Here is a 26,806-nt window from a genome sequence, read left to right as displayed (position 1 = left end):
CCACGCCGAATCCGATGCAGCATTATCGATAACTTACCTGTTACACCTTGTGGCCGGACGACTTCGACCTTCCTCTCATGTCCATAAGGGGGGCCACGACAAATCCCCCGCCACATGCATGCCGTATCTTGTAACCCTGGAACGTACTTTGAGCACATTACTGGCGCATCACTCGACGACTCCATGAGGGGCCCGCAAGGGGATCTTCACTGCCTTGGATGATGGCCGATTTGTCAAGATCTTGTCAAGCGCTTCCGTCAAGGCATTGGCGTGTGCAACGCTCTCCATGAAAGAACTCCACGATCTGGACCGTGGCTATTCTCCCATCCCACAGAGGCCGCAGGGCTAATGCCAGATTGATACGGTCTCTGCTCTTTTGTCTTCCTTTCTTAACCATTCCTTCGAATCCATGGATATTCGACGATGAGTGAGAAGCTGGAGTGTCTGGTACTTTTGTCTTAGCTAGACTTAGTGATTGATATGCATGTTTGATTCGCCCCTCTTTGTCCTTTTTGAGATATCTAAACACGATAAGGACGGGCCCGATCCCAACTGCTCAAAATGAGCGCTCGTGATGGGGTAGGGTCTTTTTGCCGCCATGGCGAAGGTGGAGGTGGCAGGGCTTCCTCTGACGAGAAGAGACAAGCCTCGAAATTCGTCTTAGGCTCAGACGAAGAATCGCCCTCCGACAACAGCGTACAGGAGAGCCAGCATGGACTTTCGGGTGACACCGCTCAGGATATCAGGGACATGTTCAGACTCGGCAAGCGCCAGGAATTCAAGCGGAATTTTTCTCTCATTTCCACACTCGGATTCATATCGATGTGAGTTGAGTCGAGCCCTCTCTTCAATCTTGGTCAAAAGTACATCTGGAAATGTCTCCAGAGGCGCAGTTGCGCCCAGATGAACGGTCCTCTATCCGTCCAGAACAACCGTGGGGCTAACATCAGCCCTCGATGTCTCAGATACATGGCCACATGGGAATTCGTCTTGGGCTCTCTCGCCTTGGGCTTGGTCAATGGTGGGTTTGCTGGCCTCTTCTGGACATTTATAGGAACCATCCTCTGCTATTCGACGGTCGTGGCGAGTCTCGCGGAAATGGAGTCCATGGCCCCGACCAGCGGCGGGCAGTATCACTGGGTGTCGGAATTCGCTCCCAGTCGCTACCAGAAATTCCTCAGCTACTCGGCAGGCTGGATGTCAACCCTCGGCTGGCTCGCCAGTTGTGCCTCGGGGGTGTTTGTCTGCAGTACCCTGATCGAGGTCCTGATCGACATCTCGGACACTGATTTTGTGTTTCCAAACTGGCAATCCACCCTCATCAGTATCGCCCTGTTGGTTGTCACCATCTTCTTCAACACCTGGGGTGCGACGACGCTACCACTGATCGAGACCATCAGCTTGGTGGGCCATATCCTTGGGTTTCTGGTCACAATTATCCCTCTTTGGGGTAAGTCAGGAGCCTTCGACTGAGTATGGGACTTTCACGACTGACTGGTCCCCTTTCGTTGAATAGTCATGTGTCCCAAGAACAGCGCCAAAGATGTGTTCGCGACCTTTGCCGACAATGGGGGTTGGGGAAACGTTGGGACCGCATGTCTTGTTTCGCAAGTCGCCATCTTATACTGTAACTTGGGTAAGCATGTCCTCTATGAAATGAACCTTCGTTCAACCCTGATAACCTCCTGTAGGGTCAGACAGCGCATGCCATATCTCAGAGGAGGTCGCCGATGCCTCGCTGAACGTTCCACGATCAATGTGGTGGAGTTACTTGTTGAACCTCTTCATGGGAATCATAACGTTGATTACGATGCTGTTCTGCATCGGACCACTTGACGAGGCGATCAACGCCGAGACACCTTACCTACAACTCTTCCTCAACACGGGCTCGAATGCCGTGGCCTATGTGCTGTGCATTCTGCTGCTGGTGCTCATCTTCAGTGGCGACATCACTGCGCTGGCGACGACCAGCCGCGAGGTCTTTGCGTTCTCACGAGACCGCGGATTTCCATTCTCACAGTGGCTCAGCAAGATTGAACGCAAGCGAAACATTCCGTTCAACGCAGTATACGCGACCTCTTTCTGGTCCGCGGTGCTGTGCGTCATCAACATCGGCTCCACCACTGCGTAAGTAGCCTCTCTTCTCACGACCTCGGATGGTGGAGAGACTCTGTCATTATTTCCTCAGAGATACCAGGCGAAGCTAACGAATACCGGCCAGGTTCAACATCATCATCTCTCTCACCCTGCTGGCTCTGCTCAGCACATATATGGTTTCAATCGGGTGTGTCTGTCTCAAGCGGATACGCGGAGAGACGCTGCCAGCGGCACGATGGAGTCTGGGACGCTATGGGCTGGCCATCAACATGTTCGCTTTCCTGTATTGCGGCTTTGCCATTGTCTTCTGCTGTTTCCCGTCGACCTTGCCGGTGGACACGAGCACGGCGAATTGGGCGCCGGCAGTGTGGGCAGGAGTGATCTTGCTCAGCGTGATATCTTATTTCCTTCATGGAAAACGGCACTTTACACCTCCGGTCGTTTTCGTAGAGGGAAAAAGGACGGGGGGGCTTCAGGCCACCGAATGATTCGTGGACTAACGAGCCTTACCACAAAAGTGTCGGTTAACCGCGAACCATCAATGGATGAAACCACCACTGGTTCCACTCATGCGGTAGCTCTGCTCACAGGGAATAGAGATCTCTCGGGCCATCTGTAGTGTTGTAGACCAGTTCTCATTTTTCAGGGTCAGCCTCGTCTGATACAAAGCCAGCAAATATCCAGCCAGAGATCAGACAGCTAGAACCGGAAAAGAGAGAGGGAGTTACACTTGTCAATCGGCTCCCTCGAATGCTTCCGGATCTCAACTTTCTAGACCTCTCCCTCCGCTGATCCTGTCCTTCCGAAGTGACCAATCGGCCAAAAGAATATTGGGAGGGGCTTGTCCTCCATGAGCTGATGCCCAGAGGATTGTACCGTGGCGAAAGAACGGCCGGTCTGGAGTCAGTCGATCACATGCTCCTTGCCTCGCCTCATTCTCGGCTGTCTTGGCGTCCGCCCTCGTTAGCGAAGGTTATTCCGTCCGCTCACAGGGAAAAATGGGTGTGGAAGCCCTCTCCTGCATGAATGTGAAAACGGAGGACGAGTCAGACTGTGGAGAGACGAAGAGTGTCTGGCGGAGTCTCTCCAATGCGGGATCGGCGCCAAGAAGCCAAGGCGCCAAGAGTCTCGGCAGCTGAAGTCTTCTTTCCTCCGCCTTTGAGCTTGAAGACGCTTTACTATTTCTTGATCCGACGATGGTGACAGGGACTGGCCCAGCCATTTGACCAAAATGTCTCGGTGAGGCAGCCCGATCCATGTCCAGAGAAGCCCGGGCACTGTGAAATCATGTCGTGCTTCGGCGGCTCTCTCCACCCCCGATCACTCTAGACGCCATCTCCCAGCATTGAGACACCTCTTCTTTGTCTTCCTCAGACACTTGTTTCCTAATGGTACCCGAGTTTGGCCACATCATGCAAAAAAAAACTCACATCCAGTCAAGGTGGGAGACTAGCCTCGACACATGATTTCGTCACATGCCCAATCAGGCGAAGTGGCCAGCCCAAATCGACCTGCCTGACCTGCTTGGTTGGAAAAGGTTTCGTGTTGAGCCTCGTATCAGTTGGGGTCCAGACTTGGGGTCCACAAACCCTGGCCAATACAGTCCAACCACTGGAGTCAAGCCTCAAAACTACTCGTACCTGGGCTTGCTTGTCGTCGCCTAACTGTCCAGCAGTGACAACGCAAAAGGAAGAATCCGCAGGAGGCCTCAACTTCGTCTCCGTGCCAGACAGCCAGTTGCACAAAAGCCTGATCCCGGGCGTTGGTCTTGGATGCTGGCAACCCCCCCCCCCCCCCTCCACAGCGGTCCGAGTTCAGCGCAAGGGTCTGCTTGGATCCGGCTGTGAAAGTGGGAAGTGTCTTGGGATGAAGAGTAAGTATATCGAACACAGCCGCCGTAGGGCCGCATGTTCCTCTTTTCATCTCGGTATCCCTCACTTTCTTGAAGTTCCTTCACGTAGGACAGGGCGTTGCCCTCTAGCTTGGAGTTACTGATCCCAGCATCGAACACCGTCGACAGCAATGATGTGGTTGGGGACGGCTTCTTCCTTATGCCTGCTTGCCTTGCCCCTCGTGGCTCTTGCGCAATCAGTAGTCTACACTACCGACACAAACGGCTATGCGTACACTACAACCATCTACCCTTCAGAGAGCAGTTATGATGCAACAACCACAACTTCCTCCTCTGATTCAACCCCGACCAGCGTTCTGGCCATCCAGACTGTACCATATACAGGCCAGGCCCTGCTCATCGGAACGTATGTTGACATATCCGAGTAATTGGACTGCCGGTATTGATCTCATTTGACCAGATGCAATGTCGCTCGATTTACCCTCCTGAGATTCCCTGACGGCGGCACGGTCGAAGTCCCACTCGTGGGCTGTTCCGATGACCGGCCAGAATGCTGCCCTTCGTTGAACTTTACACATGTTGAGCCAGAAGACACAAGTTCTTCTCCGTCGGCCACGGAGTCGAACGATGAAGACGACGGACATGAATCTACCACATCCTGGACAGGCACAACTCCCAGTCCGACTCCCACGGGGATTGTCTCAATGCTGAGCAACGCTCCTCTCACCATTTGTCCAAGGTATCATCACTCTCCAGAGCTCCAGGGTGCAAAGATGTGATCTGATTTCTGACCGCAGTGATATGGTTGACATCGACCCGGTCTGCTGGTGAGTCTCAGGCTTTTGCCCTTCTATTTATTCATCGCTTGGTATGAACTGACCGAATTTACCAGTCCGATTGGCTTCACCACATACGGCCAGAGCATTATTGGTAACCTCCCCTGTGTGAGCACTCTCACCACGACAATCTCGCCCGGTTCGGATGTGCTGGCATCCATAACCTCGATGGTATCAGCTTCTCTAGTCGCAGAATCGGCAACGACGACCCCGACTGTGAATGTCATTGTGAATCAGTAAGCCCAGCCTCGTTGCTTTCCTTTTCAAGAACCCGACATGGCCGTATTGAAGCTAACTCTACTTGCCAGAGTGTGGGCCCTGGGCCTTCCCTGCGCGGACGACGAAGAAGGCGAAGAGGAAGAAGATCACACCCATCTCAGCACGGGCGCCAAAATCGGGATTGGGGTGGGCGTTGGTGTGGCTGGTCTTCTCATCATCGGCTTCCTCTGGGCTTGCCTCGCCGTCCGCCATCGCCGACGGGCAAAGATGCGGAAACTCGAAGCCGCCAACACCGCAGCTGGCGGACCAATTCGCCCCGAGTCCGGGGCTTATGTGGCGGCACAAGAGAATCCTAAACACATGTCGGTGGCAACGTCAATGGGAAGTCCAAACATGATGCAGCAACAGCAGCAGCAGCCGCCGTATGGCTCGCCCACGCACGGATTCAGCCCGGCATTCGGGTACACAGTGCCGCAGGCCCAGCCGCCGCAGATGATGCAGGTCCACGACGCCTATGGCCATCCGTACGGCATCCAGGCCGTCGGCCCAGGATATCCGCCGATGGGGTACCCGCAGAGCCAATCACCACCGCCCCCCTTTTACCCCTCAGGAGGCAGTTACGGTCATCAAGGGCAATACAAAGAGGCGCCCGCCGAGGTCGCGGGGGATGACGTCCGGCATATCTCGCCTCGTCGTGAAAGCATGGGGTTGTCGGCCAGTGACACGCGCAGCCAGGTCACATCGACCACCGCGGTGGGCAGTTCGCAAGCAGGCGTCGAGCCGAAACCGCCCGCGGAGCTGAGTTCGCAGGGCAATCAGGTGTAAAGTAGCCACCAAGGGAAAGGAGGAGAGAGGTAAGGAGAAGTGGGAACAGAAGGGAAAAGGCAAGGCTGGTCATCTAAGCCTTGTCAAAGTCTTCGACCACATCCCGCACTTTTTACAACCCTGTAAGTCCAAGGTAATGTCAGGCGCTTTTCATGGATCGAACCGGGATCGGGCTTTTTTCTCGCTCTTTGCTCACGAATGGGGGATATGTGTGTGGAGGTGCGGATGATATGCTAGCTGGGCAGCCAGCGTGTGTAACTACTTGTCCATGGTGGACGAGTAAGCTTAATGTCCAAGCATTTGGCGCACGACGTGTGTAATATACAGGTGCTCTCTTGTTGGATCAAATGTTCTTCTTTTCTTTTCCTTGCGATGCTGTGCGTACAAGAGGCTCAGGGGGTCCCGGGGCAACAGTCGTGTCGGCAATGTAAGGCGTCGCGGTGCACCTGACGCCTTCGACCAGCATGGTGGCTACCCTGGCGTTTCGAGGAGCCTTCCGTCCTGTTCTCGAGAGGACCTCCCCGCTTCTCTTCCCTTTTGAAACCCTCGCCCTGGGACATTTGGACATGATCCATTCCGAACACAGAACCAACATGTCACTGCTCCTCGATTCCGAGAACCGGTACATACCGACTCTCCTCGCCCTGTATCAGGCTGCACACGCACCTGGGGCGCAGGATGCCGAAGCCCTCTCATTCTGGCAGCATCTCTTTTCAAAGCATGTCTTCAAGGAAGAGTATTTCATCTGCGACGCCGAAATGAGACCAGCCCCAGGGGATCGTCGGCGCATCGATCGCAGTGTCCGCTACTTGTCCACTGGAAACGAGATCATCGTGCTTTGCTGGCACGAAGCAAAGGGCGGCTCGACTCCTAGTGCAATCATGGAATGCGAAAGCCAGGCTTTGGACGCGTGCAAGAGAGCTATCATTAGCCACCCATGGCAGCCCATGATTTACGCATTCACGACAACAAAGACGTCAGGGAAGGCCTAGGAGTACCATCGATATGCAGAAGACATGTCTCATTTGTTCCACGAGCATTATATCGACGCAAACTCGAGCGAAGGGTACAGGCTCCGGAAATGCTTCGACCGAATGAAAGGATTTCCCCCTCTTATCCCAGCAGAAGCCCCCAATTCGAGCATTCCAAGTAAGCCTAATTCGGTCCTGACATTGGTCGATCCTGCAGAAGTCCCGACGCAGTTTCCTCATACCACCGCGCCGGTCCTATCCAGCAACCCTCTCCTTCCACGCGTCGAGACTTGCCCCGACCCACGAACTCAGGCAGGCAGCACCTTGAGCACTTCATCGTTGAACATGGATGACTTCACCGAAGTCACGGCGAGGCGAACCCCCGCAAATCCGAAGGCTTTGATCTACCAGACGGCAGATGGATGGAAGGCAATGGGACCGTTTGGTGTGGGCAAGCGCGATGGGGACGACATCTTCTACTCCTGGGAGAAGCGGCTCTGGACATATGTCAAAGATGTGCAGTAGTTTGAATTCCGTACTGTGCTGGGGGCACACGGAAGAAGAGTGGCAACATGAGACGTGATTGGCTGCGGAGGACAGGGCAGCGAGGGCTGAGACCTCTGCACAGAGTATTTCGACGGTCGTGGTGTCACATTCGCCCTCGGTCATACACGCATTCATTCATCCATGACGCGCAGCTTATCATCATCGACTCGTTCATGGTTCAATCGGACAGTTCAGACAAGAGAAGACAGAGAATTCATGCAATAATTCTACCCTCGTTTAGCTCGAACCTTTCGATCATGCATGGCCTACGGCTAGGCCTTCACGAGGCATTCGTCCTATCCAACCTTGTGCTATACGCACACAACCGCTGAGTCGATCCCTTCTTGCTCTCTCTGATATCTACACATCGCTTGTAGTAAAACTCAGCCTTTTCTCGAACCAATACAGTACACAGGCCCACGCACTGGATCCGGTTCAAGGGTCGTCACCTAAAATACGAATTTCGTTACCATTTGGGCCAGACCACCATGCGATCTTCCCTTTCGTAGGAAACCTACACCACCCCTGGGCCTCCTCCTTTGTGCCGCAGGGTCTTGAGGGGCCGCGAATCACGACGTAGTGTGATCTTTCAAATTCAATATTGAGAAATGAACAACTCTGCATCTCCATCTGCTCAGTCGTGTGTCGATCAAAACGAAACTGACCTAGCGCTTCACGGCTGCCGTCCGAGTACGTAAGCAGAGCTCCGAGGCATGCATCGCCCACGTCGACTATGCAAACTTCAAGCATTATGTTTGCCCCCAGGGTGGCCTTACTGAGACACCAGTCTCCGTTCGGAGGGCCCCAGATAGGGCGGGGAACAGGTAGACCGGGGGAAGTGTTCCAACCGAGCCGTCGGTCACAACAAGTTGATGAGAATATTCCAATCTCGGCGAAGGCAGAAGTGGGGTTATAGACCGAGGAATGGAATAAGCCACAGATCGAGCCATTGTTATCCGCGTGTAAGGCTTCGTATAAGAAAAGATTCTCCTGTTGCGGCTGTGGCCCGAGGGAATATGCCCTATCAAATGTCGTTGCGATCTAGAGGCTATTTTAGTGATTTCCTGGTAGCAAGAGTTGGAGGTATACCTGGATGACTGGGTGGGTCAGAGGGAATCGAGGCCAATCGATCCAACGGACACCGATAGTGCGTATAGTCTCCTGAAAATGTAAAGGAAAATAGAGAAAATTCAACATCGAGCTTGGAAAAAGTGCCCCCACTGTGGCCGTGAATGTCTGGTAGGCATGCCGAGGAAGATTTCGTTGGTGGCAGAAAATGCCAACCGTCCTTGAATGGTAAACGGCCGTAGAAATACCGGAAATGTTCCTGAGATCGTGAAACTCATATCGACGAAGAGAACTGCTTTCCAACAAGGGCATTGAAAATTGAAAGGCAGTCCCTTGATTTGGGGACGGTAATACATTCCATTCGATGACAGTGGGAGATTCGGCATCGATGATATTCCGGAGAAAAAGGCCCTGTTATTATTAGTGGAGACTTGAAGGGCAAGCCTGCATACTCACATCAGAAAATGCAGAAAGCTTCACAGTTTGAGTGCCGACCTTTCGGAGCGGGACCGTATGGAAAAATATGCCTGCTTCGTGATGGTGAATCTGCTGACTACTACAGTAGAGACCACGGATGCCGAAGTGGTCCCTGCAGATAATCAGCGTATCTTGAAGCTGAAGCACTTGACTCTGGCTAGGCACACGGTCAATAACATCCAAGCCCGTTAGATAATCACGACCCCCGAATCTGCTGAATGACATATATAGCGTCGTCCCAGGCTTGACTTGAAAGCTGACCCAGCGAGGCGGAGAGTACATCTTGTGAATTGCAGCCACCGACGTAGCATGGTATAAGGCGATATATTCTGCAAAATGACCAAGGTAGGAGCAGATCTCGTCAATGACTTCAGACGGAAGTTTCTCGAAAAAAGGGAAAGGATACCATTTCCGAAAGGCTTCGGTCATATGGCTCGACTGATCAATCGAGGGCGGTGTCAACGGTCTGGCAGCAACGAGAGATATGAGTAGGTCGTCGAAAGACGGTGTCCCATTGGCATCTTGGAGCGATGTAAGGTGATCTCTGACTGTATTGACACAGTCAGAATGAAGCGGGACTTTTTGGCGACGCTCTTGTTGGTAGCATATCGGACAAATAAGCGGCCTGGGTGGTGGCCACTTTGATACAGCTGTAGGTGTTAGATCTGTCCTTGAGGCCAAAGTTCCTCGACTTACCAGCATCCCTCAAGGGATAGTGGCAGAGTAGACACTGGAATCGTCGATCAGGGCAGCTGCATAACGTGACTGAGGCCATTGAAAGCGCACTGAATCTGGTGTTCTTTCATCTCTGAGGGAGAGAAATGAGGTGGTATAGGGTGCGAGGAAGGGGGCAGGGAGTACGAGGCGAGGAGGTACAGGTGAGTGACACGTGAGCGACACGTGAGCCAGATGGAGAAACTACGCGTTCACACTTCCTGCATTTCAGCCTCGCACATGTCCAATGCCGGTATGTTCAGAAGTCATGGTTTGCCGCAGAAAAAAAGACAGGGATTTTATGGGTGGATTTTCAATAGTTATTCAGAATTTCGTATACGCAGACCACGTTGGTCTACCGGCCGGCGGGAGTGTTAGTATCGGTCGCTGTGCTGTCCAATGTAAAGCTAGTTGTGACCCTGCATTTCCCGGCTTGACCACTAACTGTTGCCCATGGACTGTTCTCATTAAACACGTCAAAGCTTCGCAAGAGGCCCCAAGAGTCATGCATTAGGACTCTTCTGGCCTCCGCCGCACCAACACCGTTGTTCCCCATCTCTCTCCACCTGAACAACGACATCCATTTTCCTCTGCCGTAGATACATCGAAACCCGCTCTCTGACATCCTCTAAATCTGCATGCTGTGAGGCAATGATGTGGATAACACCCAAGACCGTGGGATCGGAGTTTTCGCCGTCACACTTCTTCCCATCACTGTCTTTATGTGAGTGAGAATGCGAATGTGAATGGTCGTCGTGTGTATGGGAATGACCATGGTGATGGTGATGACCGGGCTCTTTCTTGATGTCTTCGAGCCAGAATTTCGGCACCGTGTAACCTACCACACCGCGGATTTCGGCCACACCACTGAGGATGTCTCGAAGGTTGTATTCAATGTCAGAGTTTAGTGACAACAGGAGGGTTTTTGTCGTTGTGGTGACAAGCGGGATGGTGGACGCAAAGATGAGAACGGCAATGATACATGATGCGAGGGGATCAAACCCGCTCCAGCCGGTCCAGCGGACTAGAAGGGTCGATCCCACAACTGCCAGAGAGCCGAGTGCATCGGCCATGATGTGGAGATAAATGCCTTGCATGTTTTCTCCACCATGGTGGTGGTCACTCGCTGCCCCTTGTTTGCCTTTCATCGGTGAAGCGGAGGCGATCATAGGAGCTCCGACAATTTCATGGTGGCTATGATCATGTTTATCATCATGATCGTGGTCATGATCATGATGACCGTGGCCATGGCTATGGCTATGACTTCCATGATCGTGCCCGTGTCCGTGCCCATGCCCATGCCCATGATCGTGAGCACCATGAAAAGCAAAAATGCCCACCAGATTCACAAACAAACCGATCGTGCTGACCACAAGAAGCTCCGCAGTTCGACTGACATCAGCACCAGAGAATAGCCGTTCAATCGCCTCATAGACGATCTCGATACTTATTAGCATCAAGAAAATACCATTGCCTAGCCCTGCAAGGGTATCAATCTTTCCGTACCCGTACGGAAATTTGAGACTGGGAGGCCACTTGCTCATGACAGCAGCGCACACCCCGACCAGCAAGGCCACACAGTCGAAGAACATGTGGATACTGTCACTAATCAAGCCCAGGGATCCCGTCAGAACGCCATATGTGGACTGGACCAACATAAAGCAGAGGTTCAATATCATGAAATAGAATATTCGCCGGGACTCGTCGTCCTCCAGTATCCCATGTAGTAATGAGTAGCTTTCAGTCGAGTGGAGGAGGAACTGGGTGGGTTTGGAGAAATTTCTTTGAAAAATCGGCCGCCTGGTTGCGCCAGGTGATGAATAGGCAATCTTTTCTGTATCCCTTCTCTTTGGCAGAAACTGCGAACCCGTGGAATCTTGGGACGGGGCAGGGCTGACCTGTCGATGCTCGTAAAAATGGGTGTTCACAGGGGGCAACCGGTTGACGCTCATGGCAGCTTCATTCTGCTCTGCGATGGAGTCAGAGGGGATTCGTGTCAAGGGGAAGGGGGCCGTGAGGCGGCTGCCCGTTCGACTTCGTTGATGGGAGCGTGCATTCAAGCTCGGGTTTGAATGTAGAGGAGAGTGGGAGTGGGAGTGAGAGTGGGAAGGACCATGAGGATGCCCATGCTTGCAGTTATCGGTGGCAGCAACAGGCAGGGTGAAGGTGGCGCTCATGGTCCTCTCAGATGGTCCTGAAGGTTGGGAGGACACTTTGGTGTTTGGTGAACATCCGCCCTCGTTGTGGCCGCTCCCAAAAAAGGCTCGACGAAGATGGTGCCACCAACGTTGCTGTGTTCACAAGGCAGCAAGGGATTGTTGACGCGACTGTAGGCGCAGGCGGGGGTTGAGAGAAGAATGGTCTGGGGAAAGAGATTACAAGGATAGCTCGCTATACATTTCTCGTCTAGTCTGCTGCCCCTGGCCAACGATGTCAGTGGGCAGCAGTAGCAATAGTAGCAGCAACATATTTCAAGGGGTAACAAACTCTGAAGGGTGGTGGAGAGGCCACGAGAGGCGTATCCCCATCCCGCTGCACCTCTGCATCTCGCGCATCTCGGCATGCAACTTCGCTCGTATCCATGATTGGCTTCCCTTCCCCTTTTTTGGGACTCTTCGAGCCTCTTCCCGCCCCTACCAACCTCGAGTCTAAACCGCTTCCATCTATCTGACCACCCTGGACAATCTGACTGGTCGACGTCATTCTTCTTTCACCTCTTCGGTGATTCTCTGCAAGACAAGCATCGCAAGAAGCAGCGACACCTTCCCAAGAGGATGCTATTGACAGTATTGGTGGCTATCTCCACCATTTTTACCGTTCTGCTACTCCTGCTCCCCTCCCCAGGACATACTGCGGATCAACAATGTTCGGTCCAAGTTGTGGTGCTGGGCGATCTGGGCCGCAGTCCCCGGATGCAATATCATGCTTTGAGTATCGCAACCCACGGTGGCCGTGTTCAACTTGTTGGTTACAGAGGTGAGGAGTATAACTGCTCGAGACAGCCAGTTTGGGCACCAGTCTAATAGAGTGTGTCCAGAGACTGATCCATTACCCGAGCTGGTTGCGCATCCGGCGGTCACAGTGATCCCGTTAACACCTGCTCCTCGGTGGCTTCAAACTGGCAACAAGCTCCTGTTTCTTCTATTTGGCCCACTGAAAGTCCTTCTGCAGACTTGGACGCTTTGGAACACTTTAAGCTACGCCACTGCTCCTTCTAAATGGATGCTTGTGCAGGTATACCTTTCCTCCTCATTGTTGCTGACTGGTGCTAATGAATCGTTTGTAGAATCCGCCCTCTATCCCTACTTTACTGGTTGTGACTGCTGTGTGTTTCTTTCGGCGGACTCGGCTCGTCGTCGACTGGCATAATTTTGGGTATTCCATCCTAGCTCTAAAGCTCGGCGCCGATCACCCTCTGGTTGCCATCTCCAAATTGTACGAAACCGGCCTGGCGAAGGTTGCGACTGCAAACTTTTCCGTCACGGACGCCATGGCTCGAGTTTTGAAATCGGATTACAAAATCACTGCTCCCATCTTGACTTTGCATGACCGACCAGCAGACTTGTATCAGCCTTTGACAGCTCCCAAACGGATAGCCTTCTTGCAGCGTTACCCACTCATCCGAGAACATTTCAATGCAATTGTAGACGCAAAGGCAAGGTTGATCGTCTCTTCAACCTCATGGACTGCTGACGAAGACTTCGGTCTTCTCCTGGATGCTCTCTGTGCCTACTCTGCCAGCGCCACCTCTTCCCATCCACACCTCCCAGAACTTGTCGTTGTTATCACCGGGAAAGGACCTCAACAGCAACGTTATCTCGACAAAATTCGGGAGTTGCGGTCCGCACAAGTTCTGGAAATGGTGAGCATCTATACCGACTGGCTTAGCTTCGAAGACTACGCTCTTCTATTGGGATCTGCGGATCTCGGTGTGTCCCTGCATACCAGCAGCAGCGGGGTTGACCTGCCCATGAAGGTGGTCGACATGTTTGGCGCGGGACTTCCTGTGGCGGGCTGGAGCAGCTTTGCTGCGTGGTCGGAGCTAGTGACGGAGAATGTCAATGGCAAAGGCTTCGGCAGCTCAGAAGAACTGGCAGATATTCTCCAGGACTTGTTTGATCCCAAATCACAACAACTTACGACACTAAAGGATGGAGCTGTGAGGGAGAGTCAACGGCGATGGGGTTCTGAGTGGGATCCAGTCGCTGGGAAGGTCTTCGGTCTAGCAACCTGATCTCAACCTCCACCGAGATGAGACATGTCAGCCCTCGATGTTACGAAACTCTCAAGGCTGAGAAGCCTGCGAAGCCTGCGTTCGGGGGCACATCTCAGAATACATTGGGCCTCGAATCTAAGTCATTACAGAGCCACCTCGTACTGATCTTTGTCCTATGGTCCAGAGCCGTCTTGACATGCAATGCTCGAACGCAACATCTTCGACCCTCTTTGCCTGTTTGTTGAAGCTTCTACATGCCGAGCGGGATGCGTCATGGAGCACAATCGGCAGCTGGTTCTACTGCAACGTGTGAAGAGCCAAGCCTGTCGGCGCACACCATCAAGAGAAGACCCAAAGTTGAAAAGCCGATGCCATAACTCTTGGTAGGCTCCCTACTCTGAGGAAGCTATGTGATTGTTCAGACGGCGGCGGAGATCAGCACGACAGTCTAGCCGCCTTCTCAAGCAACCCTATCAAAGACGGCAATTAGCCGACATATCCGGATGGGCCATGAAGCCAAGACACCAACGCGAATGGTACAAGGCGTTACGAACGGATGCACGCATTTATGCCCAGATTGATCATTAAACTCAGGAGATTATACCGTTGGTCCCGCACGGGCTGTCAGATATGGCCCTCTTCTGCTCCTGCTCTGCATTGCCAAGGGCACGGAGGAGTCCACCTTGATCCTTTATGATAATAAGTCGTCGTCAGCCTGCTGCATAAAGGAAGACCCAGGCCTTTCGGGATTCTTGGTGGCGCGATACATTCTGTCAATGCGGGAAATCTTTCGAAGCGTGTGGTCAACATATCCTCGCAGAGAGGGATTAGCTTACTTTGAACCCATCTGTCAAACGCCACCTGGTGCCACGGAGTCTGGTACTACATCATGACGGATCTCACTGTGGTAAGTTTCTGGAGAAACGATTTGGCGAAAACGCCAGGCATCCCTCTATATCTTGGCCGTGAAGTTCTGTCCTCCGGTCCTTGTTGCCTTGTTATAGTTGCAGCCTCTCGTCTTCTCGTTCGGCACCAGTCTTGAAGAACAGAAAGTACTCTGCTGATGGCGTCAATCCTTCAGCACGCACGGCGAGTAGCATGGGACAGCCACAAGCGTGAGGGTCACATGAGCCGTGGAATCAGAAAGCTATCGCGATCGGCTCCATTGTCTCTGTTCATTGAAGCATTGGAAGCAGATGGCTGTGTGATAGTCAAGGACTTTACCGATGAAGCTACGCTTGAGAAAGCGGACTCGGAGGTCCACCCGTGGCTTGATCAGCAAGCCAACGGGGTGAAAGTTGGCGGCAAGTTCTCTCACTTGTGTGAAACTTTCCACTCTGCCATTATACTGACTGGCTTCAAGCGCTTCAAGGCAAAACAAGAACGGTGACCAGGCTCGTCGGGAAAAGCGCAACTGTAAGGGAGCAGTTCTTTGCCGATCCACTCTACCAAGATTTGTGCGAACATTTTCTGGCACTTGAGACGACCCATTACTACGGTAACAAGCCCGTTACGACGACGAGCCACCCGCTTCTGTCTATCGCAATTGCATTTGATATCCCTCCTGGCACTCCTGCGCAAAATCTCCACCGCGATGACAAGAATCATCATGCTCGCCATAGTCATGCCGACAAATACACGAAGGGACGCGACATGCTATTAGGCCTGTTTGTTCCAGGGTGCGATACCACCAAGGCCAATGGTGCCACAAGGGTTGTTCCTGGCAGCCATCTGTGGGGCGACGATATGCCCGATTTCGGGGCCGATGGTACCCGTGGAGTTGTTGACGCAGAGATGCGCATGGGAGAAGCATTCATTATGCTGGGAAGTCTCTATCACGGAGGTGGAGCGTATGAGAAGCCGTTGGGGACAGCAAAAGAGGGCGCCAAAGAGAGCAGAACGGTCTATGCCATGTTCTCATGCACCGGCGTGCATCGGCAGGAAGAGGTATCATTTCTGTCGTATTCAATCGACGAAGTCAAAACATACTCGAAGATTGTGCAAGAACGACTAGGCTGGAAGCAAAGCGAGCCGAATCTAGGCTGGGTCGACTTGAAGAGTCCGGAATTCCTCCTGGCGCAGTGATCTATGCCAAGTGTGCGTTCTCATCAGTCATCAAGACTTGGAGCAAGCACGGTACAGCTGAATCTGAAATCGCCGCTGCCTGCCTCCTCTTCACGTTTGAGGAATGGGAATGGCCCCAAGCTGAGCGCTTTGTCGCTCAGGACATCTTCATCTTCCTCAAGTACGCCCAGATCGACCGGCCCTTTTCTTCTGCCTTCCAACTCCCACAGATGTCCGTCCTTTCCCTTGACGAATGCAATGAAAGCATGACCAGGATCTTCTCCTAGTGGTGGCGCGGTGCTATCTCCCGACTGGGCAGCTGCGGCGTGAGCAATCTCTAGCATTTCTGAGTCGTGGAGGAACTGAGCTCGCTCGGCGGGCTTGAGGGGAGTTGTGTCTTTGATCAATTTGTCGAGGTCACTCCCTTCCTGGATGAAGTCGGCTGCGGTCCCGTTGGTGGTGCAATGGAGGAGACCAATGAGGCCACAGGCGTGGTGGATTGTTTGGCGGTAAAACATGACGGGTTCTCCGGGCCCTGAGCCATCGTAGCCAGCTTCGGCCTCATTAGACTTGTTGTAGTAGGCTTCGGCGGTTGCTGAGGTTGGGTAGGTGAACAAGAGAGCACTGGCTGGTCGAGGTAAAAATGCCACCAAGTCGGGGTCAGTCAGGCTGTAGGCGTCGTGGAACGAGAATGCTGAAGATAGTCCAAGTCGATGGGCCAGCCTGGTCATGACTTCTGGGTTATTTTCTGTAAATACAAGAGGGGCGTGGATCAGCATGTTTCTCCCGCAAACTCAGGGTTGGGACTGAGTTTACCTAGTGGAATGAAAGTCTTTTGAGCAGACATCGTGGTGTTATAGGTAGATCACAGAGAACTCTCTTCTTTCCATTCATCGACTAGGCTTGGAGGGAGGGTAGAAACAAAGGTGAAGTTCAGTTCAGCATAAACTCCCGATATTCAATGCATAAGGCAGCCTCGCATGACGTACCCGGGGCGATGGACATACCAAGGCTGAAGTTGGATGGAGTGCCTGGACGCGGAGAAATTGGCTCTACGATGACTTTATCGCGTCACACCATGCTCGATGTTCTTGCTTCCCAATTGCGTGACAGTGACCACGTCCTTGACTGATATATCTCCTTCGTGAAATTGACGACAAGACAAGCTTATGCTCGAGCATGCGGTCCCAACAATAACACTTTCTTCCTAACGTTGGTCCTATGCGTGCCACCCTGCCTGGGCGACCTCAATCTAAGCGACAGGCCCTTTGCACCGCGCAGTGGTGCGGCCTGCGTCTGGTCGTGAGTTGGCTCCCACTCCGTCATTATCAGTTGCAATCTTGACAAAGGCACTAGGCATATATCTCCGGCAATGCTGCCGTCATTCTCAGCGGCCCTCAGACTATCCTCCAGACCATCTACGTCGACACGGTTGATTCGCTCACGGCGATAACCCTCGAAGAGACTACCGGCCGGATAGCCCTTTGCGATGAACGCCATGTCTATATCTACAGACCCGTTGGCCACGAGGAGGGTGTGTTGAAATGGACTCTGGTCTACGAGTTGGACAATCCTGCTGAACTGCGGGTGGAATCTTTGTCCTGGGGATCTTCTCAAGAACTTCTACTGGGTGGTTCCAGGCTGGTGCTGTGGTTCATACCTGAGTCTGGCTCCCCGATCATCGTTTGGAACCAGCCACTGGCATATCCCACAGCACTCGCATACCTCTCTCCCGACAGCAGCTTCATAGCCTCCGTGGGCCAATATGACCGGCTCGTCAAGATATGGAGACGGCTTTCGTATGAAGTTGACGGCACCAGATTTGATGTCTCCTATCTACCACATCCGGCGGCGGTCACAAATCTGCACTGGCGCAAACCATGGCATCAGGAACAGAACTTGGACAACCTGCTCTATACCTTTTGCTCCGACAATCACGTCCGCGCCTGGACCACTTTCGACCCCCACGCCTTGACCGTACTACAATTGGTGGGCGATATCAACATGAACTCCTCGATCCAGCCACGGAGGCTGAGTGCAAGTTCCATCAGCACGAAACGATATGCCTTTATCATCGACAGCCGTGACTTTTCGACGGCCACAGAAAAGGCTGTCCAGAACTCAATCGCCAAAACCGCCGACCATGCTCTCGAGCATCTCATCGAGATTGCCAATCGGAGTCCAGAAATCTGCGTCGTTCTCGATGGACTAGGTCATATGTCTGTGTGGGGGTTGGAAAATGCTGGGTACAAGAACAGAATACTCTCTTCTGTATTTCACATCTCTCACGTCGATGGCATGAATATCCATGTTCCACAGCTGAGCGACCCATTGGAAGACTATGTACAATTCTGCATCTTTGCCGGTGGCAGGACTGCATCGTCGGTGTCAATTCTCCTTCATTCTTTTGCAGGTGATATTGACTGGTACGACAGTCAGATCACGCATCTGTTCGACACAGCCGTGAGACAAGACAGGACTGAACTGATTTCTACCCTGGCGGGACATGGTGCGCCAGTCATGCGGATTGTTCGAAATGTGGTTGGTAATGTTGTGTTATCCAGTACAGACGACGGTAACACCAGCATTTGGCAGCACGAAGGAAAACTATCAAGTGCTCCCCTGCTGCGGCGGAGCTCGTTTAACGTCACCGTCGAAATCAAAGACGCCGTTATCTTGTCCCGCGGGAGATACGCAGCAATTCTGAGTCGCCACGGTCTCGAGCTGTGGGACATTCGCGAAGCAAAAGCTAAACGACTTGGAGTTTGGGAATCTGAAGGGAACCGCTTGCCGATGCGCATTACACAAAGTCGAATCGCGAGCGAACGAGAACTCACCAGTCGAGTTATTGTGGGTTACCATGCAGACGGGACTGTGGAGGCCTGGGAGCTGCTTCTTCCAGCAAATGAATCAGGCGCAACAAATGGTTATCGCGAGATGATACGATCATTAGGGGACGTTAGTCTACACGTCCACAATCGATACAACTCCCTGATCTCCGTTTGTGACAATATGAGCACGAACAATCGACCCACTGATCCGCGCGAGATCAACGCCCTCGGCTTCGCCGCAGCACTTGCCAAAGAAGGAACCCTGGAGATGGTCAGGTCCCAGGAAGAGACAGATTCCACAAAGCCACATCTCTTCTCCGGTGCTTTGATCGAGACTAATATTCGCCAACCCCAGGCGATCAGCGCAAGCGGCTACGGCAAGATTGTGGTGGTCAACGACGACAGTACGAGCCTCAGCATATGGGACGCCAAAACCGGTTCGTGGGAGTATGAACATGAGCTCGATGGAACCGACACAATTCATTCATTCGCATGGGCTGTCTCACCACAGGGCTTAGCTTTGGTTGCAGTCTGCTTTGACTACCACATTGTCATTCTAGGTCAGGTCCGATATGCTTACCGAGAGCGTGAGTCGGCATGGGTAGATTTGCGGCACATCAGAATAAGAGACTTTACCACCCACTCAATTGGGGATTTGTGCTGGCTAAAAAGCGGTGATCTCGTTGTGGGAGCTGGCATCCAGCTTTTCGTCTTCGAGGGATACGCTAGCAGTCATCACAACCAGTCCGCCAGGCCTCTTCGAGATGTGCGAGCAAAGATGCGGGCCAACGAAACTTTCGCCATGATGGCATTGTTGAACACCTTGGTCCCTGTCTTCCATCCCACGTTTCTTACCCTCCTAACATGCATCGAAGGGTTGAAAGCAACGAGGGACGTATTATATCATCTGCATCGGGATCTCAAGTACTTCACTGAGGAGGATGAGCTGTCCAGCCTGCTTAATATTGAACCCGACAGGATTACAAGTGCACCCAGCTCAACCCAAACGGTCGACAAACCATACTATACCACGAACGGTGATCTGAACGGGGACACAGAGAATCTGCCGGTCTCAGATTATGCAGAAGGTCTAGAAGGCAATTTGCAACGATATAGATTGTGGCAACTCACCAACAAGGAACAATCCGAAATAGTGAAACAGGTCGAGGTTGTCTCCGAATTAGAGAAACACGAGGAGTCGGTCGATGCTAATGGTCAGCGCTATCTTCACGCGCTGTACACGTGCGGCGATGAAGGCGTCTCATGGAGTGCCATTGCATTCGCGTCGTTGAGCACATCCCAAGAGATTCTTGTTGACTTGGTCACCCGCCTGTACGGTGGCAAACTCACCTGGGATGCTGCGCGCAAGTCAGGACTGTTTTGTTGGCTCTCCGATGTGGAAGCTCTTCGACAGCAAATGGAGAATGTTGGTCGAACCGAGTTTACAAAGAACGAAGACCGCAACCCAGTGGATTGTTCACTGTATTATCTTGCCCTTCGCAAGAAATCCGTCCTATTGGGACTGTGGAGAATGTCCATCGGTGTGAGAGAAAAAGAGAATACCATGAAGCTGTTGGCGAACAACTTTGACGATCCGAGATGGAAGGCCAGTGCGTTGAAGAACGCGTATGCTTTGCTTAGCAGACGGCGCTTTCACTACGCGGCTGCCTTCTTCTTGCTAGGGGACAGTCCCTGGGACGCGATCAATGTCTGCATACATCAACTACAAGATTTGCAGCTCGCCATTGCTATTGCGAGGGTCTACGAGAGCGAAAGCAACAAGCAACCCTCCACTCTAGCACGGTTAATGGAACAGACCGTTCTGCCCTTGGCTATTAGTAGCGAGCAAGGACGGTGGATGGCAAGTTGGGCGTACGCGGCAATCCTTGATCACAAGGATATGGCCATTCAGGTCTTGGTGCACCCTGTGCATAAAATTGTGGGCAAACCATTGCTAGACGGATACGAGGGGGAAGGGATGGTGGGATCACTCAACTACGCCGCAAACGACCCTCTTCTGACACTGTTGTACACCCAACTTCGCGCGCAACTGGTGAAGCGCAACGAATGGCGCAGAAAGGTCATCAGCGCAAGAGATGAGTGGGGTTTCGTCATGCGCTGTGTGAGGCAGTATATCCATATGGGATGCGACGTTCTTGCCCTGTCCCTCGTCCGGGACTGGGAGTTTGTCCCCGAAACCCCTGACCGAACGGTCGTACCGGATGAAGTTCCACGGCCGCCCAGTCCGGGCATCCAGCGGCGCAAGACGTTCTACGATCTCGAAAAGGAGGAAGACGAGGAGAATCTGCCCCTGGCCGGGAAAGCGAAGGAGCAGACCAAGAAGAAGCCGCCGCCGCCGCCGACCATGTTTGAGGAACCGAGCGCCGACAGTCTTCTGGACAGTTTTGGGTTTTGATTCTCATGTGATCGTGATTCTGATTCTGAGCGACGGGAATCACAAAGAATTTTGTTTTAGTATTTGTTTTAAGAGACTTTGGCCACGAAATTCCTATCGTCTTGTTCTTGTTGTCCATCCACCCCGTCCACCTCCCCGTCCACTGTCTGATTATTCGGGTTGATCCGGTGGGAAGAATAGAGTCAAGAGAAGCGTATAATTGTCATATTTGTTATATATTGCATCAGATCAATGGCTTCCTCGTCAAGCTCGCCACGACGTGACGATGGAAGGATAGTTAGATGGTCAGGAGATTTTCAATTCGTTATACACATTTTCAGAAATGGAGGTTGAGATGGGTTTGAGAACACTATGTACCGTGTATTCGTGGTGGGTTGTGGTTGTACTTCTGTGTGGTAGAAGGAGGCCTGGTGTCTGGTGTCTGGTAGGTCTGGAAGATTTGGTACCAAGGGCCCATTGTAGTGGTAGAGAGAGTAGTAGTATACCATGAGGAGTGTATTTGTCCCTATCTGACCATCTACGGACAAGCATACCTGCCCGTGTGTCTATCTGTCTGCCTAGCCATCTATCTATCTATCTATCCTGTGTCCTCGAGGTCGTGTGGATGGATATACAGACATAGGATGGAGGAACATGGGTGACTATGAAAGGAAACCGGATGGTTGAGGGAACCCACAGCTGCGCGCTTGTCCGTCGGTAAGAAGAGGGGGGAGTGGTGGTTGGGAGAGATTACAATGAGAGGGACGACAACAACAACAACAACAACAACAACAACAACAACAACAACAACAACAACAACAACAACAACAACAACAACAACAACGGTACTGGCGACGACGAGGCCGGGCAGGCGGTGAAAAGCCCATTCACACGGCAAGTTTCTCCGGATCGTCGCCCTGGTCCTCGATGGCCCTCTCGTCCCGGTCGATCTGGTCGACCAACATCTCCTCGCGACGGAGGACGTCCTCGTCCAGATCGACCCAGCCAATCTCCCTCAAAATCGGGCCCGTCATGTGCAGGTACTTGAGGTGGCCGTCGACCCGGGCCGAGAGGTCAAAGTTCTCGACGCCGACGACGCCGTCAATGTCCTGCAGGCCCGCGACCGAGATCTGCGCGCTGCTGGTGCGGTACAGGAAGGCGAGGATGTAGTCCTGGCGGGAGTAGACGTTGACGAGGCGGCCGGCGACGACGGAGCGCATGGCGCGCCACTGCGCGGCGTCGGCGGGGACGGGCGCGCCCATGAGCACGACGTGGTCGACCAGGCCGAAGGCCCCGCGCTTGGCCAGCGTCAGCAGGCACGAGTAGACGACCCGCGCGCCTAGGGACTGTCCGATCAGCGAGACAGGCCGTTCCCCTTGTACGCGGTTGATGAGCGCGTCGGCCAGCACCTCGCCGGCCTTGACGGCGCGCATCTTGGCGATGCCAAACGGCGAGTCGACCAGCCTGATGGCCTTGCGGATTGCCAGCGGCGCCATAATCGCCGACCACACGGCCGCGAAGATGGTGCGCTTGATGAGCTCCCGCCGAATCTGCGACCATGCCTGGCTGACCACAAAGTCCTTCAGCGCGGACCCCAGGTTTAGCAGGGCTTGCAGCTCCCACCGCAGCGCGAACGGTTCGCCGCCCTCGCCCAGCACGCGCCAGGGCAAGGTGACCTGTTCTTCCTCGGTCAGCCAGCCGGAGATGCCGACCGTGATCCGCAGCCGACGCCGCTGTTTTTGGACTTCTTCCGCGTCATCCTCTCGGCCATTGATGGGGAGGAAGGCAAAGTCGTCGATCTCCTTCGAGTACTTGTCCATTGCCTGGCTGGTCATTCTCGCCCCGTAGGCGCCGAACAGGCCACCCACAAGCACCGAGCTCCCGGCCAGCGCGCCAGATACCCTGCTGCGGCGGTGGCCCCAAGCCCCAACCCGCCCATGAGTGTGCCCACCCCAGCCGCCAGGAGAGGCGCAGCGAGCCCGCCAGTGATTCCAATCAGTGCGGCCCCAGCCACGCCGGCAACCCCGATCTTCCACTTCCTCGCCGTAGACGATGCCTGTTGAGCCTTCTGAGTGGATTCGCTGGCATCCATCTTCGCCGCAGCGGTCAAAAGGCCATACGCCGTATCTTTCTCCATCTTGGACACTTCTCCGACATTGACGCCAAGGGACATGGCGAGACGTACAAGGAGGACGCGAGAATGGGCACGGTAGGCTTCGAGACTTAGCAGGAGGAGGAGGATTGCCTTGATTATTGTGGAGCGTTCGGCTTGGCTCAGATTTGCCAGCGGGGTCTGTACTGGTTGAAACATTTTGGACAGCTTGCCGTTGGCTTCCAGTTCAAGATTGGACGGCTGGTACTGTTGCTGAGCGGCCTCGGTGGCAAGTCTGCGAGCTTGTTCATGATTCTTGTTCTGCACGGCTTCGTCGCGAGAATTGACCACCTCGCCGACGCGTAGGATAACGCTCTCAGCCCAGATATCGAAAAACGCCAGAGCCGCACCCTTCAACGCTTTGGATTCAGGAGTGGGCGTCGTCAGTAGGGTATCTTGCGTTTCTGCTTCGACGCCACGAGGCTCGTCCTCATCAGCAGGGGTTTCCGGACTCTCCGAAGCCCCTCGAGACTGTTCATCAAGCTGCTCACCCTGCTGCGCCGACAAGCTCAACTTCGAGACCTCGGCTGCGGCCTTGTCTGGTTCAGCTTCTCCCACTCCCGTAGGGTCCGCTTTCGGTTTAGGTTTCGGCCGCTCATCAAATACTCGCACAAGACTCCTCCGCATCTCCTCGATGGTCTGAGAGATGAGGAGTGTCAAGTCTGCACGCTCTTCGCGCGTGAGGAGTGTCCCCAACGACTGGTCATCCTCTGCTTTCCGTTGGTGATCGCCACCACTCTGGGGACGGCCGAAGCCCCCCGGCCGCTGCTGGGGGATGGCGGCATTGACCCTGTTTTTGAGAGACGAGAGTGAAGGCATCCTCTCTGGTCTGCGGTCTCTTAAGAGGTATTTCGTGGTTGATTTAGTACCGTCTTGGGCGTGAAATTGAACGATGAGAAAAGCTTCGTCATGCTACAGGGATTGATTAAGATGCTCTGTTATATGAGGCTGATGAGGTCAAGAGTACCCGAGTAAGTACTTGGACTTCTAAGCTGACAAGCTGTGACGTGTGCCAAGAGCTTCACAGCCTTGTCGGTGCAGGTCATTGTGACGAGGCTGCATGACATGTGAAGCTACTACGAAGACGCTCCTTGTGGTTAAAGATGTATTTTGTGGGTTTTGTTCTCCCGGTAAAATCATCCAGATTCCGAGTTCCAGTGTGTTGGTGAATACAAAACCCCGTAGATACCCTCCAAATCACGGCATTTGACATGGCCGAACCTCTCAAAAGATCTCAAAGACAAGCCTTTATACTTCCCACAGCCTCTATACCATTTGTTCTCGGTCATTCTTCTTCACTGACCTCACTCTCATCATCTTGTATGGTTCCATTCGCCATCCCGATGCCCAAGCCAATACCCCTATCTTCGTTCTCGTCCTCTTCTTCCAAAGCAGCCTCCAGTGCAGCCTCGAGGAGATCTTCATCGTCGTCATCGTGGGAAACGATTGGTTCAGGGGGTGTTGGCGGGGCTTGGTCAATCTGCGGTTGCTGTTGGTGTGGTCGATGACCTCGACTTCGACCGCCATCGTCCTCATCCGAGTCATCCGAATCACCATCTTGTGCCATCGAAACGTCACCTCTATTTGGCACGGCAACACTTTTCTCCCTTGGGCTGCCTAGCTCGAATTCTTCGACATCTTCATCTTCGTCCGCAGAAGAGGCAGCTTCGACATCTTTCATTGTCATGTCCCTATCTCTATCTCTATCTCTGCCAGGGCGACCCCTAGCAGGCTCCTCCACAGGCCGTTTGGGATCCGGCCTTGAAGAGGACCGGCCAACATTCGAACTGAGGCCACCAATTGGTGTTGCGGTATGACTGCGAAACATCTCTGGGTCCACTCTCCCGCGTCGGAAGCGGCCGTTGTCCGGAGGGGGGCTACCCATGTCGATTTCCAAGTCGCCATCGTCGTCGTTGATGATGATATGGGGTGAGCTGCCGATATTGCCTGAGACATTCCGAGCGTGGCCTTTTCCAGTCTTTGGCTGATTTGGTCTGGTCGCGGCTGCATTCGCTGGCTTAGAAGCAGCTTCATTGTCTTCGTCAGAGTCGGAAATGCGGGCTTTGCTGAGTGGTTGGGTAGACTTAGGAACGTCTCGCTTAGTGGACGCCTTGGCAGCTGGGGCACGACCAGCCCCTCGGGAGACGTCTTCGGGCTTTTTCTTTCGCTGTTGAGATGCTTTGGCGGCAGCCGGCACGGAGGTTGGTCGGGACTGCGGTGTAGTAGGTAAGAATCTGTTTCCGGGAAGAGCAGGCGTGGATGTCCCACTCAGTGGAGTTCGGCTGCCTGGAATAGGCGTACGGTTGCCCGGTACGTTTGATGACTTTTCGAAAGTTTCGCGTGCTTCGGCCAGGAAATTTCGGAAGTCGTAAGGGTTGGAAGGATCTGGGGTCTCGTCATCCGAAGGCGACGCTGGAGGGGCTTTTGCTGCTGACTGTTTTGTCGACGTCTGAGGCTGGCCGGATAGTTGTGGGAGTGCCCGAACGTCTGTGGACGACATGCCCGGCGCCGCCTTCAGGTTCATGTCCAGGGACGCCGAGATGGCTTCCAGGACGAAGGCAGACTTTGCCTGGTCGAAAACGAGAGCCAGAGACCTCGACTGATCTTCAGGCGCTCCTGATTGTTCCGCAAGCGATCTGCCAACATACTGGTACTCGGCGGATCCACTGTTAGATACGTCGAGGTGGTATCGCTCACCAGTCTTTCTCAGGCGACTTTCTCGAGTCTCAAAGCCGGATTTGGGTTGCCAGTTGTATCGAATGTTCAGAAACATATCCTGTGCTTTTGCATCGGTCTTGAGACTGTCGCCAAGAATGATGGGATAGTCTCCCGACTGCCGGGGATCCACCAAGCCTGAAGACTTGCTCGGATGGATGGCAGGCGATGCCATGGTGCTATTTACCAAGTCACGGTCCTGATGGAGAGTAGAAATGCCAAAAACGTCGGGAGTGGAAACTCAGGCCGGGGGCATGAAACAAGGCTAAAAGAGGCGCATAGATCAGCATGAGAATTGTCAGAGATGGCGAGCGAGCGACGACTGTGGGGTAGGTGACATCTCACGAACAGAGAGTTACTGGGAGATTCGGAGCGAGTCCATCGCTGGAAGATAACAAGGACGGGACATGGGAAAGTGAGGAGTGAGTTGCTGATGACATAAAGGAACAAGGGAAGATAAACCAGGAACAAAGAAGTTGATCTTGATCCAGTTAAAGGACGCGGCTCGGCGGTTCTTCCGGCTCCGCTTCGGCTAAATTTCCCCGAGTTAAAAATACTTCGACCCGCACACATTTTGGGAGAGCACATGCTTGTCCTCAGCCTCGTCCATATACAACAGCAATTGAATTTGCGAGAGAGCTTTCTGGATTCTTCCAAAGACACAAACAGTACTTGAGAATAGTAGGCAGAATCATCCTACCTACGTCTGGCCCTTTAATCGGTGAAACCCAGATACTGGTAAGCCAGACATATCAATACCACCGATAAGCCCGTTCTGGTTCTATCAGAAATCACCCACCCGAAAACTAACAAGAGGTTCCGTCCTTT

The 26,806-nt window shown here is 53.3% G+C and overlaps 11 protein-coding genes across 11 annotated transcripts; 7 read left to right on the top strand and 4 right to left on the bottom strand.

The window, feature by feature from the left end:
- Positions 1 to 561: 561 nt before the first annotated feature.
- Positions 562 to 2,585, top strand: AYO20_04290 (hypothetical protein; the record flags this gene model as incomplete). Its single annotated transcript, XM_022642588.1, has 5 exons — positions 562 to 824; positions 894 to 1,450; positions 1,517 to 1,636; positions 1,692 to 2,127; positions 2,222 to 2,585. 5 exons carry the CDS (start codon positions 562 to 564, stop codon positions 2,583 to 2,585), a joined length of 1,740 nt encoding a protein of 579 aa, XP_022501406.1.
- Positions 2,586 to 4,119: 1,534 nt separating this feature from the next.
- On the top strand, positions 4,120 to 5,829 carry AYO20_04289 (hypothetical protein; the record flags this gene model as incomplete). The annotated part of the gene is made up of 5 exons (XM_022642587.1): positions 4,120 to 4,355; positions 4,410 to 4,688; positions 4,747 to 4,776; positions 4,842 to 5,021; positions 5,094 to 5,829. The coding sequence occupies 5 exons, from the start codon at positions 4,120 to 4,122 to the stop codon at positions 5,827 to 5,829; spliced, it is 1,461 nt and encodes a 486-aa protein (XP_022501405.1).
- A 593-nt stretch (positions 5,830 to 6,422) lies between these two features.
- AYO20_04288 (hypothetical protein) lies at positions 6,423 to 6,821 on the top strand (the record flags this gene model as incomplete). The annotated part of the gene is made up of 1 exon (XM_022642586.1): positions 6,423 to 6,821. The coding sequence occupies one exon, from the start codon at positions 6,423 to 6,425 to the stop codon at positions 6,819 to 6,821; it is 399 nt and encodes a 132-aa protein (XP_022501404.1).
- Positions 6,822 to 6,845: 24 nt separating this feature from the next.
- AYO20_04287 (hypothetical protein) lies at positions 6,846 to 7,325 on the top strand (the record flags this gene model as incomplete). The annotated part of the gene is made up of 1 exon (XM_022642585.1): positions 6,846 to 7,325. The coding sequence occupies one exon, from the start codon at positions 6,846 to 6,848 to the stop codon at positions 7,323 to 7,325; it is 480 nt and encodes a 159-aa protein (XP_022501403.1).
- Positions 7,326 to 10,108: 2,783 nt separating this feature from the next.
- Positions 10,109 to 11,782, bottom strand: AYO20_04286 (hypothetical protein; the record flags this gene model as incomplete). Its single annotated transcript, XM_022642584.1, has 1 exon — positions 10,109 to 11,782. One exon carries the CDS (start codon positions 11,780 to 11,782, stop codon positions 10,109 to 10,111), a length of 1,674 nt encoding a protein of 557 aa, XP_022501402.1.
- A 597-nt stretch (positions 11,783 to 12,379) lies between these two features.
- Positions 12,380 to 13,839, top strand: AYO20_04285 (hypothetical protein; the record flags this gene model as incomplete). The annotated part of the gene is made up of 3 exons (XM_022642583.1): positions 12,380 to 12,581; positions 12,643 to 12,839; positions 12,892 to 13,839. 3 exons carry the CDS (start codon positions 12,380 to 12,382, stop codon positions 13,837 to 13,839), a joined length of 1,347 nt encoding a protein of 448 aa, XP_022501401.1.
- A 1,108-nt stretch (positions 13,840 to 14,947) lies between these two features.
- On the top strand, positions 14,948 to 15,906 carry AYO20_04284 (hypothetical protein; the record flags this gene model as incomplete). Its single annotated transcript, XM_022642582.1, has 2 exons — positions 14,948 to 15,143; positions 15,185 to 15,906. 2 exons carry the CDS (start codon positions 14,948 to 14,950, stop codon positions 15,904 to 15,906), a joined length of 918 nt encoding a protein of 305 aa, XP_022501400.1.
- Positions 15,907 to 15,929: 23 nt separating this feature from the next.
- Positions 15,930 to 16,664, bottom strand: AYO20_04283 (hypothetical protein; the record flags this gene model as incomplete). Its single annotated transcript, XM_022642581.1, has 1 exon — positions 15,930 to 16,664. The coding sequence occupies one exon, from the start codon at positions 16,662 to 16,664 to the stop codon at positions 15,930 to 15,932; it is 735 nt and encodes a 244-aa protein (XP_022501399.1).
- Positions 16,665 to 17,106: 442 nt separating this feature from the next.
- AYO20_04282 (hypothetical protein) lies at positions 17,107 to 21,132 on the top strand (the record flags this gene model as incomplete). The annotated part of the gene is made up of 2 exons (XM_022642580.1): positions 17,107 to 17,187; positions 17,242 to 21,132. 2 exons carry the CDS (start codon positions 17,107 to 17,109, stop codon positions 21,130 to 21,132), a joined length of 3,972 nt encoding a protein of 1,323 aa, XP_022501398.1.
- Positions 21,133 to 21,998: 866 nt separating this feature from the next.
- AYO20_04281 (hypothetical protein) lies at positions 21,999 to 24,082 on the bottom strand (the record flags this gene model as incomplete). The annotated part of the gene is made up of 2 exons (XM_022642579.1): positions 21,999 to 22,989; positions 23,043 to 24,082. The coding sequence occupies 2 exons, from the start codon at positions 24,080 to 24,082 to the stop codon at positions 21,999 to 22,001; spliced, it is 2,031 nt and encodes a 676-aa protein (XP_022501397.1).
- Positions 24,083 to 24,548: 466 nt separating this feature from the next.
- AYO20_04280 (hypothetical protein) lies at positions 24,549 to 26,153 on the bottom strand (the record flags this gene model as incomplete). The annotated part of the gene is made up of 1 exon (XM_022642578.1): positions 24,549 to 26,153. One exon carries the CDS (start codon positions 26,151 to 26,153, stop codon positions 24,549 to 24,551), a length of 1,605 nt encoding a protein of 534 aa, XP_022501396.1.
- Between the last annotated feature and the right edge of the window lie 653 nt (positions 26,154 to 26,806).

This window comes from Fonsecaea nubica (assembly GCF_001646965.1).
Source record: "Fonsecaea nubica strain CBS 269.64 chromosome Unknown Scaff22, whole genome shotgun sequence".
Classification (NCBI taxonomy): Eukaryota; Fungi; Ascomycota; class Eurotiomycetes; order Chaetothyriales; family Herpotrichiellaceae; genus Fonsecaea; species Fonsecaea nubica.
This window is presented reverse-complemented; position numbering and strand designations above follow the sequence as displayed.